Consider the following 12,591-nt stretch of genomic DNA (forward strand, 5'->3'; position numbering starts at 1 on the left):
TCCATTGCTTCTACTTTTAATTTTAGCTGTTTTTTTCTGGGGGAGGGGTTTGTTTGATATGTCTTGGTAAGCTATTTATGTTGTGCAACAAGAAACAAAACACCAAATTAATAAATATAAACAGCAAGTCTCCCCTTAGCTCTGGAAGCTCTTAGGCAGAGTGGTGGATGAAGTTATAGAAGCATAGTAAGGACTGTGAGCAGGGACTAATTCCCCCCCGCCCCCCAAAGGATGCCTGTGTTCTTGTCCCAGATGCCAGCTGGGTGGTGAGGAGGCAGGATGTGAGAAGATAAGGGGATTCTTAGAGGAGGTCAGCTATTCCTCGGTTGCTGTGTAAGACACTGTGGCCTCCTGATGTTGGAAGGAGCTGGACTTTCAGAGGACACCTCACAGATGTGGGGACAGAGCTGGTGGGGGTGGGGGTGGGTCTTCGAGATAGGCAGGACTAGGTGGTGTGTGTCCTGGACGGGAACCTGGGGTGTGACTTCTAGGTTTCAAGTCTCAGCTCCACCCTTGTTGGCCAAGTGACTTTGCAGTCACATGGCTCCTTAGTTTTCCTGTCATTAAAACACAGCAGTGATACTTGCGAGGCCTATCTCTAGGTTTGAGGTGAGGACAAATGAGATCATGAAATTGCTGAAGTGCTCTGTTCATTGCTAGGCTGCAAACTATTAATTTTCTTTTTACTTATTTATTTTAAAAATTGAAGTATAGTTGGCTCACAATATCATGTTAGTTTCAGGTGTACAGCACAGTGATGCAATCATATATATAGGCGGTTAGTGCTTAGTTGCTCAGTCATGTCCGACTCTTTGACCCCATGGACTGTAGCCTTCCAGGCTCCTCTGTCCATAGAATTCTCCAGGCAAGAATACTGGAGTGGGTAGCCATTCCTTTCTCCAGAGGATCTTCCCTACCAGAGTTTGAACCCAGGTCTCCTGCATTGTGGGTGGATTCTTTACCACCCGAGCCACCAGGGAAGCCCAAATATATATATATATATATATATATATATATATATACACACACACACACACACACACACACACACATATACACACATATACACACACATATATACACATGTAAATCTTTTTCAGATTCTCTTCCCCTATAGGGTATTGCAAAATACTGGGTATAGTTCCCTGTGTTCTTTCTTTTTTTTAAATGTTGAGGGACAAAAACAATTGTGGCATTATTGTGGGTGTGATTACCATTGTACTTGTGGAGAAGTTCTCATTTTCTCATTTAAGGTCATTATTGTTGCTGAGGCTCTGGGGGTTGTGGGACCAGGGACTCAGTCTGAGAGAGCTTTTGCTGACCCTGGGGAACTAGTTAAAACTTTCACAGCAACCCAGAGGAGAAAGTACCTATTAATTATTAAGCTGCATGTGAATGTATGCAAGACACTGCTTAGACTTGTGGAGCTGAAGAGGATCTCAGGGGGTTGAGGAGCCTTCTCCTGCCCCAAGCTCTCTCTCAGCAACTCAGAGTTCTGTGAGATCTTCCCTTCCCCATTTTCCCCACAAAGTCAAAGTTCAGCCCCAGAAATTCAGGAAGGTCTGGGCTTCAGGGTACATGGATTTCCTAGACTTAGGTGTTTTTTCATGATCGCTAGGGTGAAGGCCACTATAGTTCTAGTTTCCAGGGTCTAGACCTGTGTGTTAAGTCCCTCAGTCATGTCTGACTCTTTGCGACCCCATGTACTGTAGTCCATCAGGCTCTTCTGTCCATGGGATTTCCCAGGCAAGAATACTGGAGTGGGTTGTCATTCCCTTCTCCAGGGGATCTTCCCCATCCAGGGATTGAACTGGGGTCTCCTGCATTTGCAGGCACCTTCTTTACCTTCTGACACAGCAAGGAAGCCTCTCCCTGGGTCTAACCTAATGTTTTCAGCTGCAACTTGAGACCAGTTTCATCTTCTGATCTTTGTGGGGTTGACTGACAGTCATGGATCCCATTTCTCTTTTTCATATTATTCTTCAGTTCTTTTTCTCTCTCCTTGACTCTCCTCATGTCCTTCCATCCACACACACTCTAGATACTGCAACCAACCTATTTCTATTTTCACCTGAATAAAAAAATGTTGTTCTGAGAAAAGCCACAGGACATGATGAAGAAAGCCTGCTTCCTGCCTTCCAGGCTGGAGCAGAGGGTCTCCCGCACCTCTCCACTCAAAGTGGAGACTTCCAAGGCACGTTTCCTTCAGTCCCATACTTTCTTCCATCTTGGTATCTTTTGGGCAGCTTTTTTTGTTTTGATTTTATTGTCTTTCCAGAGTAGGGTGGAAATGGAGGTGGGGAACTCATTCACTTTCTCCATCTCCCCTGATTCATGTGGCCAAATGCTGACTTGTATTATACACCAGACATGGTGTATTATTATTTAATTCTCACGACAATCCTGTGAGGTAGGGATTGTCTTTGTTTTACAGATGAGAAAACCTAGTCTCTGAGAGGTCAGAGTCACACAGCTTGTGAGTGGCCAAGAGTCTGACTTGGAGAGTGGTCAGGGCAGGCAGCTAAGGTAGAAAAGACACTTACTCGGGGGTACCCACTTGCACTTGGGGTTAGAGGCTTGGGTTTGGATCTTGGCTCCATCACTGACTAATGGGACCTTGGCAAGTCATACCTATTGTGTGTCTCAGCCTCAGCCTTCTCAAGTGCAAAGAATTAATCATGATGCCTGGTTCTTAGGCGGATGACGGGATTTAAATAAAGTGATTACTTAACCCAGGGCTGGACTCTGCATTGCTCGGGCAATGTCGACTGTAGCAGAGCAGCATGCACGTGAAAGGCTGCCCTGCAGCTGGCCCCCAGCCACCCCACCTCCTGGTGCCCACGCCCTTGTGTCATCATTTCCCCTCCTCTTGAGTAAATGGACGGATCAGGTCCTTGTTACATGGGGCTCACAACAGGGCAGATGCCTTTCCTCTGAGTGAGTGAGGGAGGGAGAGTGTGAGCACGATCACTGTCACAGTCTTTTTGTAACCTTGCCGTGTTAGAGCTAAAATTAAGGGCTCAAATTCTAACTGATTGTGCACAGCAAAAGTAACTGGCTGTCACTTCCAAGATTAGATTACAAAAAGCCGCTGACTTTCATCTTGCTCACTCTCTCACTCTCTCCATCACTCCCTGACTCGGCCACTCAGAGGGGAGGTAGCTCCCACGGAGTGAGCTGGCATCGATGGTGAGGAACTGGTGTCCCCAGCCAGTGAGCCCCTGACACTTGCCAACAGCCCAGGCACGAGCTGGGAGCAGCCCCTCTCCCAGGGCAGTCTTGGGACAAGGGGAGTCTGGTTGCCATCTTGACTGCAGTCTTGTGAGAGCCACAGACACCTAGCTAAGTTGCACTCGGGTTTCTGACTCAGAAACCATGAGTTATAAAATGCTTCTTTCCTTAAGTCAATAAGTTCTGAGATGACACAGCATGGAAGGCTGTTGAGGGGTATAGTTTTTCTGGGAGAAGCAGCAGAGACTTCTCAGAGGAGCTGTGTCTGTCTGTGCGTGGTTTGGAAGGGCGGACAGGACATAAACTTGAGAAGGGGAGAAAGGATCTCAGGCAGGGAAGAGCAAGCAGGTGTATTCCAGGAGTGGGAATCTGGTGTGGCAGAAATTGTCTGACCTACCCGTGGGCCTGGATGGAAATGTCCTACCTGAGGGGTGTGGGCCCCTTCCTGTCAGGTGCGCTCAGCTCCGCTCTCAACTGAACGATCTTGGGTGAAGTAAAGGAGATTTTCTAGATCTCAGTTTTCTCCTCTGTGGGCTGCAGTTTGAACAAGTAGAAGATCTTCAAGGCACCTTCCTTCGACCATCTCCTCACCCATACAGCTCAGAGAGAGGACCATGTATAATATGGCTATTTGGAGATTGACCACACGGGGGCGATGTGATCTCATTTGAACAGCTTCCGTATTTAAACTGCTACTCAAAAAAAAAAAAAAAAAAAAAAAAATCTGCCTTTTTGGTCCACTGATGGGACTCTATAACATCTCCTTCCTGTTTTTTATTGGTAACTTTTTAAAACTGGAAATTACAGACATGCTTAACATCGTAAATCTGAAAACAGCCTACGTGTTCTAGTCACAGCCTTTCTATGACCCACGTTTGAAAAATGTGCACTGACAATCAGAAACATTCATTTGTTGACTAAAAAATTAAACTATTGATAAAAAGAAACATTTCCAAAGGCATTAGTAGGCATAAATGGTTGAAAGTAAATCAGATACTTAATAATACCAAAATATGTTAAAACATTTCATCTTTTTCTTTTAATGTTTCATATATGATTTTTATTATTGTGTTATCAGTGGGTCAAAAACATACTTAATAAAATCACAAGCAAAAGTTATGTAAGTTATGCGCTCCAAGGACATTTCATCCAAAGCGTATCATTGTTAATACTTTATTGTATGTCTACCTTAACTATCTCTCTCTCTATTTATTTACCAGAATATGTATTTTATATGGACAATTTGCTGGTTTTTACTTAGCTTTTTATCAGCTAATAATACATTGTGAATATTTTTCCATGTCAATAAATCAACTTTTAAAAATAACAAGTTTCTTGTAGAATAGTTTTAGGTTGACAGAAAAATTCCAAAATAATTGACAGAAAAATTGCAAAATAATTGACAGAAAAATTGCAAAGTTTTAGATTGACAGAAAAATTGCAATCTCATACACCCCACTTCTGGTTTCCTGTATTAGTAACATCTTAAATTAGTATGATACATTTGTCACAGTTGGTAAACTAACTGTGATACATTGTTATTACCTACGATCCATATTTTATTTTAGTTTTTGTCTAATGTCCTTTTACCTCTTCCAGGATACCACAGTACATTTAGCTGTTATGTCTCTTTAGTTTCTCAGAGCTTCCTTGTTTTGAATGACCTTGACAGCTTTGAGGAGTACTGGTGAGATATTTTGTAGTCTGTTCCTGTATTGAAATTTTCTGATGAGGAGACTGGAATTATGGGTTTTAGGAGGAAAGCCAAGAGGTGACGTGCCTTTCACATCACATCAGATCAAAGGTGCACACTATCACCTGATTTCACACTACTGATGTTGACCTTGATCATGAAGTGGTGTTTTCCAGGCTACTCTGTAAAGTGACTGTTTTTACTGCTTCTTTCCAGAAAGCTCTATGTATAGCTCACACTTAAAGAGTGGGGATTATGCTTCCCTTCCTTGAGGGTGGACTATCTACTTAAGTTGTTTGAATTTTTTTTTTTTTAAATATATTTTGGCCTCGCTGCGTGGCATGGGTGACCTTAGTTCCCCTACCAGCTATCGAGTTTTCAGCATTGCAAGGCAGACTGTTAGCCCTGGGACCACCAAGGAAGTCTTGAATTTTTTTTTTAAACAAATAATTGTCTTTTATTTATTTTTTACAAAAATTATTTTTAATATATATGTTTTGGCTGCCCTGGGTCTTTGTTGGTTTGCTCAGCTTTCTCTAGTTGTGGCAACAGGGGCTGCTCTTTGTTCTGGTGTGAGGGCTTCTCTTTGCAGCGGCTTCTCTTGTTGAGGAGCTGGAATACACTCAGGCTGAATACACTTCAGTAGCTGGAATACACTCAGGCTCAGTATTTGTGGGGCACAGGTTTAGTTGCTCCACAGCATATGGGATCTTCCCAGACCTATTGAACCTATGTCCCCTGCATTGGCAGGCGATTCTTATCTCCTGTGCCACTAGGGAAACCCTGAATTTTTAATAAATAAACCTATTGCAACCTAAAATAGGAAAAACCCAAATACAAGAGACTGTCTTGAATTAGGAGGACTTCATAGAACTCTGCTGTGCTGTGCTGAGTCCCTCAGTCGTGTCCCATTCTTTGTGACCCTATGGTCTGCAGCCCACCAGGCTCCTGTGTCCATGGGGATTCTCCAGGCAAGAATACTACAGTGGGTTGCCATTTCCTTCTCCAGGGGATCTTCCTGACCCAGGAATCAAACTGGCGTCTCCTGCATTGCAGGGGAATTCTTTACCCGGCTGAGCTACCATTGAGAGAATCAATTCTTAGGTAGGTTGATAAGAAGCCCGGGGTCCCCGAGGAGGAGAAAGGGGTCTGGGGCTCTTGAGGAGCAGCAAAGGACAAACATTTTTTTCTACATTCCTTAGTCTTAGTCATAGAAAATGTTTTCTTTTTTTTTTTTCTTTAAGCCCAGAGTTAAAGATTACACAACAACTCAGTTTAAAGTCTGTACTAAGTATTACGTAACAATGTATCCTGCTGGAGGACATGTTTCTCTTTCTTGAGAACCTTCTGACTAATCCTGTTACCTTAAAATGTATATTGTGGGGGTGGGTCTGGTAAGACCTTTACAACCTTGAGACATTCTTCTGATTTACTGTAATAAGCAATTGAAAAATTATATAGCTCTCTTGCTAAGACTAGAGGGGCACTCTCTGTCCCCTTTCTGATGTCTGTCAGAAGCTTTCTCTGTCTCTTTTTATACTTTAATAAAACTCTGCTGCGCAAAACTCTTGAGTGATCAAGTCTGGTCCCTGGTCCTGAAGCTAAATCTTCTTTGGAGATCACCAATCTGACATTGTTCACTGTGAGCTATCACCATGGAGGAGATCACAACCCAGTCCAGAAAGTACCCCGGACAGAGCAGCCTGGAAGTCCATAGTCCATGGAGGTATAAAAGTCAGTCACGACCGAATAACTGAGCGCACACACAGACACACAGACACACAGACACACACATATAACTCTAAACAGGAGATGAACCAGTGGCAAAGAAAGCTTCTTTCTTGGTTGTGTGATACATACCTTTCCAAGGACTGGAATTTCTCTCTGGTCCTTACTCTTTGAGCCATTAGGGTTTGAGGCATCCTCTCTAGTCACTTGTGTTACCCCCCTCCCCCGCTGTTGGTGACATTATTCCAGCTGAGATCTGTTTCCTCTTTCTAACTTCTTCCTCAGTAGCTGGGGAGCAAGTTGATGCCTGGGGTGGGTTGGGAAGTTCAAGCAGAAGTCAGACCTGTTACTATTTTAGCAGTTTCTTGTCTTTGAATGATTAGCACTGTCTTACAGAAGGATCTGGAGAAAGTGCTGTCCCTGGTGTCTAGGCACTGGAAAGAGGAAGCCTAGGGGCTCATTGTGGCAGTGGCAGAGGGCAGCCCCTGGGTCAGTGAGCTGGGCAGTTCAGCAGGTAGAGCCTGGCTGGGGAGCTGGAACACAAGATTTCTGAACCCGGCTTCATTCAGGCCTGGCTGAGGGACCCTGGATACAACCCAGACTCCTTTGCCTTGTGGCATCTGTTTTGTCCTTGGGGTGTGGACTCCAGCCCCCAGGCCTGACTGCAGGGAATTAGAGAGGCTTAGCCGCTGCTCCCTTGTTCCCCGTCATCAGACAGGTCCCTTTCCCCCTCTTCAGCCTCCCCTGATAGTTTCCATCCCCACCTCTCCTCTGGGAATCAGGCTCTGGGGGACTGAGCTTCCCTCCTGGGCTGCAGGGAGGGCCGACCTGGGGCCATGCGGACTCAGGAGCTGGTAAAAGCCCCACCTGCCTTCTCTCTGAAGCCTTGATCCTGTGTCTTGTCTTTCTCTCTCCCGCTCTTGCTCTCACTCCAGCCCTGCCTCCTGCTGGATCCATTTTTCTCCCCGTCTCCTTCTGCCAGCTTTATTTACTCTGTCTATGCACCCTGCTTTCTGCCCATATCCTCTACTCCTTTCCCAAGAGGGAGATGTTCTCTCTGTCCCATCTCTTTGCTTCCAGAACCCAGAACTTGGTGAGTGGAGCCAATCCTCTGTGTCTTTCCAGTTCCAGCCTCAAGGAGGGACTGCCATCACCCTCAACTCCCCTGGTTTCTGTCCTTCTGTCCTGAGGGGCAATGTCAGCCGCCCAGGTGCTGATATATCCACTCCTGACCCCTGGGAGGGTCTTGTGGACCTGTCCACATGCCTTCCCTGCTGCAGCTGGGGCCTCTGTCGTTGCCGGGCTGCCCCCTTCACTCCCCCTTCCAGTCTGGCCTTGGGGACATGAGAGGTGGCAATGGCACAGCAGTGACTGAGTTTGTTTTGCTGGGCTTCTCAGGTTACGGTTCCCTCCGGGGCCCTCTGTTCTGGGGGGTGCTTTTGGTCTACTTGGTCACTCTGCTGGGCAACTCGCTGATCATCCTCCTCACCCTGGCTGACGCTGCCCTGCACTCGCCCATGTACTTCTTCCTGCGCCACTTCTCCGGGTTGGAGATGCTCTACACCACGACTGTGGTCCCCAGGATGCTGGCCGACCTCCTCTCCTCCTGCCCCACCATCCTGCCAGCCAGCTGCTTTACCCAGCTGTATTTCTTCTCACTGTTTGGCATCGCTGAATGTGGCCTGCTCACTGCCATGGCCTATGACCGCTATGCTGCCATCTGCCGGCCGCTACATTATAGCACCCTGATGAACCCGGGAGCCTGTGTGTGCCTGGTGGGTGCCTGCTATCTCATGGGCGTCATCACTGGCACCACTCACTCCATCCTCATCTTCACTTTGCCCTTCCACGGTACCAACACCATCCACCACTTCCTGTGTGACATCCTGCCTGTGCTGAGACTGGCCAGCGCTAGCACCTTCTGGGGTGAAGTGGGCAATCTTGCCATCACCATAGCCTTTATCCTGACACCCTTCTCACTGATCATAGTGTCCTATGCCTGTATTCTTGTCACCATCCTTGGGGTTGCGACATTTCAGGGACGTCGAAGAGTCTTCTCTACCTGTTCCTCCCACCTATTTGTGGTCATGCTCTTTTTTGGGACAGGAACCATTGCCTACATGAGGCTGGGGGCAGGCTCCTCCCAGGCCGAGGACCAGATCCTAGCCCTCTTCTACACGGTTGTCACTCCCATGTTCAACCCTTTCGTCTACACTCTGAGGAACAAGGAGGTCACAGGGGCAATGAGGCGGCTTGTGAAGAAATATCTCTGGAGTCCTTGACTCCCTCTCATTTTTGGAGGCCCTGATCCTTGGAGGCTTTCAAGGAAGAGTGAGAAAGAAGCCCCAGCTCTGAGTGGTGTGTCAGGGTCCCTAGCCTGCCCAGCTCGAGTGCACTGTTGCTCAGAGCTTGGCTTCTGCAGCCTGCTCTTTTGGCCCTAATCTGACTTGTTCTTAGGTACAAAACTGGAAAGACATGCATTGGGTGGAGGCTGGGATCCATGGGGTTGCTAAGAGGAGTGAAGGTGACTGTGCCCATCTCATGCCATGTTTGAGCACTTCTGGTCTTTCCTGAGGCTTAGGGCCCCTTCCTGGAGCTACAATATCTGGAGACAGTGCTTTTCTTCCTCCCAGACTCCTCACTGCAAACCTTTCTCTTTCTTGTCAGTTGCCTCTGCTTCTACATGAACGCCTTTACTCGAGGTGGGAGACCTGACTTGGGTGGAAACAGGGCAGAGAATAGTTTTAATTTTTTTGTTATAAAGAAAGCTGATCGCCGAAGAATTGAATCTTTTGAACTGTGATGTTGGAGAAGACTCTTGAGAGTCCCTTGGACTGCAAGGAGATCAAACCAGTCCATCCTAAAGGAGATCAGTCCTGGGTGTTCATTGGAAGGACTGAAGTTGAAGCTGAAACTCCAATACTTTGGCCACCTGATGAGAAGAGCTGACTCATTTGAAAAGACCCTGATGCTGGGAAAAACTGAAGGCGAGAGGAGAAGGGGACGACAGAGGATGAGATGGTTGGATGGCATCACCGACTCAATGGACATGAGTTTGAGTAAATCCAGGAGTTAGTGATGGACAGGGAGGCCTGGCGTGCTGCAATCCATGGGGTTGCTAAGAGCCAGACACAACTGAGCGACTGAACTGAACTGAACTTATTGCTGAATAGATGTCATTATACTTGCGTACTTTTATATTCTTCTGATCATAAACTTCTAGAAATAAAATTGCTAAGTCAAAGTATAGGCACATTTTTTGAGTTTTCAGAACTTATTGCCAAATGCCCTCTAAGAGAGTTTTTGTTGTTTTATGGTCCAGTTGAGAGCAGTCGAATTTCTAGGGCAAGGAGATGGACTAAGAGTCGGGATGGAGCTAAATAATACACATGATTCTCAAATACACCAAATCTGGTTACTTGTATTTTTAACACCTTAAACTAGTATGACACATCTGTCAGAATTAGTGAACCAATACTAGGAACTAAGGTTGACACTTCATTCAGATTTCTTTAGTTTTTGCCTAATGTACAAAATGTAGCTCTTCCAAGATACATTTAGCTGTTTTGTCTCAGTTTCTGAGAGGTTCCTTGTCTTGGCTGGCAATTTCATCCAATCTATTCTGAGCATGCAGTTCAAGAGTCACTTGTTGTTTAGTGGTGAGGTGTTCAGTATACATTTTTGCCTATAAGGAGCCTGAGAACTATTTTGTGATAATTATTTGCTCCAAAGGGCAAGACTTGGTTCTCAAATGTGGGTTTGTCTCTTGGACTTAGCACAGAGTCCACTGCCACTGCCGTGGAGCTTCTTAGAGTCTGCTGAGTAGTTCAGAAGGTCCAAAGGGCAGAACTGTGGCCTGGACCAGCTAGAGAGCCTTTTCATGCTCTGACTGTAAGATATCTGCTAAGTAGTTTGAAGCAGTACATCCATATGAACTATATGTTGTTTCCCCAGTCCGAGATCCTCAGGAGGTCTTTTTCTTACTGTAGAGAGAAAAACGTAAGGCAGCTTGTCCTTAATACTTGAGGAGATGTCTTGACATTCCCACAATGGGTTCCCTGGTGGCTCAGATGGTAAAGAATCAGGAAGACCTGGGTTCAGTCCCTGGGTTGGGAAGATCTCCTGAAGGAAGAAATGGCAACCCACCCCAGTATCCTTGCCCGAAGAAGCCCCATGGACAGAGGAGACTGGTGGGCTATGCTCCTTGGGCTCACAAAGAGTTGGATACGACCAAGCGACTAACACTGACATCCCCAGACAATCTTCACTAAGTGACACGTCTCTGCATTTGATGGGACTTATCTCCTGCCCTCTGGTGTGAATGTATATCTACCATGCCTACCGTTTGCTTCTTTCCAGGTGCTGTCAGCATAGTCTCATGAATATGACGGGTCATGTGGTGTCCTATAGCTTGGTGGGATGAGCAAGACGCCTGGGAATTAAGTGATGGCACACTGCTAGAGTTGGTGTAACTCTGAGGCAAGACAAGAAAGGTGAATTTCTAACCTTGCCCAGAGAAAACATACTGAATCTGGACCGAACCAGTGCCAGGGCAGCGAAAACACGGAATCCTAACCACTGGACTGCCAGAGAGCTCCCCTCCTTGTCTGTTCCCATCTTCCTACTTTCTCTAAACTCACATTATCAGAGGGAGAATTAATCCTGTACAGAGTAAAAATATGGGCTCTAGTGTTGAAAGCTCAACTGTGTTATTCTCTAGCTGTGTTACCTAGGGAAAGCTGTTCAACATCTCTGAGTTTTGTTTCCTCATCTTGTGCAATTGGTATAACAACAGTGTCTACTTAGAGGAAGATACACTGTGAAGCTTAAACTTGGAGGGAGATTTACTGTGATGCTTACCATCCACTTGCATAGACTCCTTAAAAGGGCCAGAAAATTCTAGCAATTGTGTTCCTCTGGTCATATATTTTTACAAAAATTACATAGTGATATATTTTAACTGCAATCTGTTGTAACTTCTTCTTCTTCTTCTTTTTTTAATATTTATTTATTTGGCTGTGCCCAGTCTTAGTTGCAGCATGGAGGATCTAGTTCCCTGACCAGAGATTGAACCCGGGTCCCCTGCATTGGAAGCACAGAGTCTTAGCCATTGGACCACCAGGAAAGTTCTCTAACTTCTTCTTCTTTTTTTAAAAAATTTAATTTTATTTAATCTGTTGTGACTTCTGTCTCTCTCCTCTATGACTTCCTCAGCCCAGTTTCCCCTTGTGATGTGTACTGTTGAAATGTCGATGGATAATTTTAGATCTAAGGCAAAGTTGGGTTGGGGGTAGATTGAGTTTGGTAGGATGATAGTGTTTGGATCTATGTTGTTCACAGTTGCTTTTGAGTATAGTTAAGTTATTGGTAGTTGTCCTGATGCAGGAATGACTTCCAGGAATGTGCCTTCTATCCATAGTGCCATATCACTCAGCATTTCAACCCAGAGTAAAGTACCAGATGTTGTGTTATGGTGAGAATGTGTCTGAATGTGCCTGGCACTGAAAATATACAGGAAATGGAGGAGAAAAAAGATTAGAAATATATGGATAGAGGAGTTAGCATATGGCAAAAAACACTCAAGTCATAACATGTGTAATGTTATAAGCAGGATTTGATTTTCATCCTCTAGGTGAAAAAAGTTCTCCTCTATCAGAAATGCATTTGATAATGCAGGAACATATATAGTTATAAACCCACCATTTATTAAAAAAATAGGAATGGGGGATTTGATTCAATTCAAATATTTCATTTTTTTTAAACAGGAAAACTTAGCTCTTCATTATAATTGTTGTATAATATTTCAATTACATGAGTAGATTAATTTATTCCATTTCTCTAGTGGAAAGATCCTTGATCTTTTCCTACTTTCCCCCCACTTATAAACAGCAATGCAATTAATTTCCTTATTCTAGTTTCTACAAAAGATACTTAGCTTT

General features: G+C 45.1%; 1 protein-coding gene across 1 annotated transcript; it reads left to right on the plus strand.

Annotated features, from left to right (window-relative positions):
- The first annotated feature begins 7,995 nt into the window (after nucleotides 1-7,995).
- Nucleotides 7,996-8,934, plus strand: LOC101105405 (olfactory receptor 10P22-like). Its single transcript, XM_012174803.4, has one exon. The coding sequence runs from the start codon at nucleotides 7,996-7,998 to the stop codon at nucleotides 8,932-8,934; it is 939 nt and encodes a 312-aa protein (XP_012030193.4).
- The last annotated feature ends 3,657 nt before the right edge of the window (nucleotides 8,935-12,591 follow it).

This window comes from Ovis aries, chromosome 3, assembly GCF_016772045.2.
Source record: "Ovis aries strain OAR_USU_Benz2616 breed Rambouillet chromosome 3, ARS-UI_Ramb_v3.0, whole genome shotgun sequence".
Classification (NCBI taxonomy): Eukaryota; Metazoa; Chordata; class Mammalia; order Artiodactyla; family Bovidae; genus Ovis; species Ovis aries.

Bases quoted from the DNA above. Each gene is read 5' to 3' on its own strand.
- LOC101105405 (XM_012174803.4), top strand. From the start codon at position 7,996: ATGAGAGGTGGCAATGGCACAGCAGTGACTGAGTTTGTTTTGCTGGGC.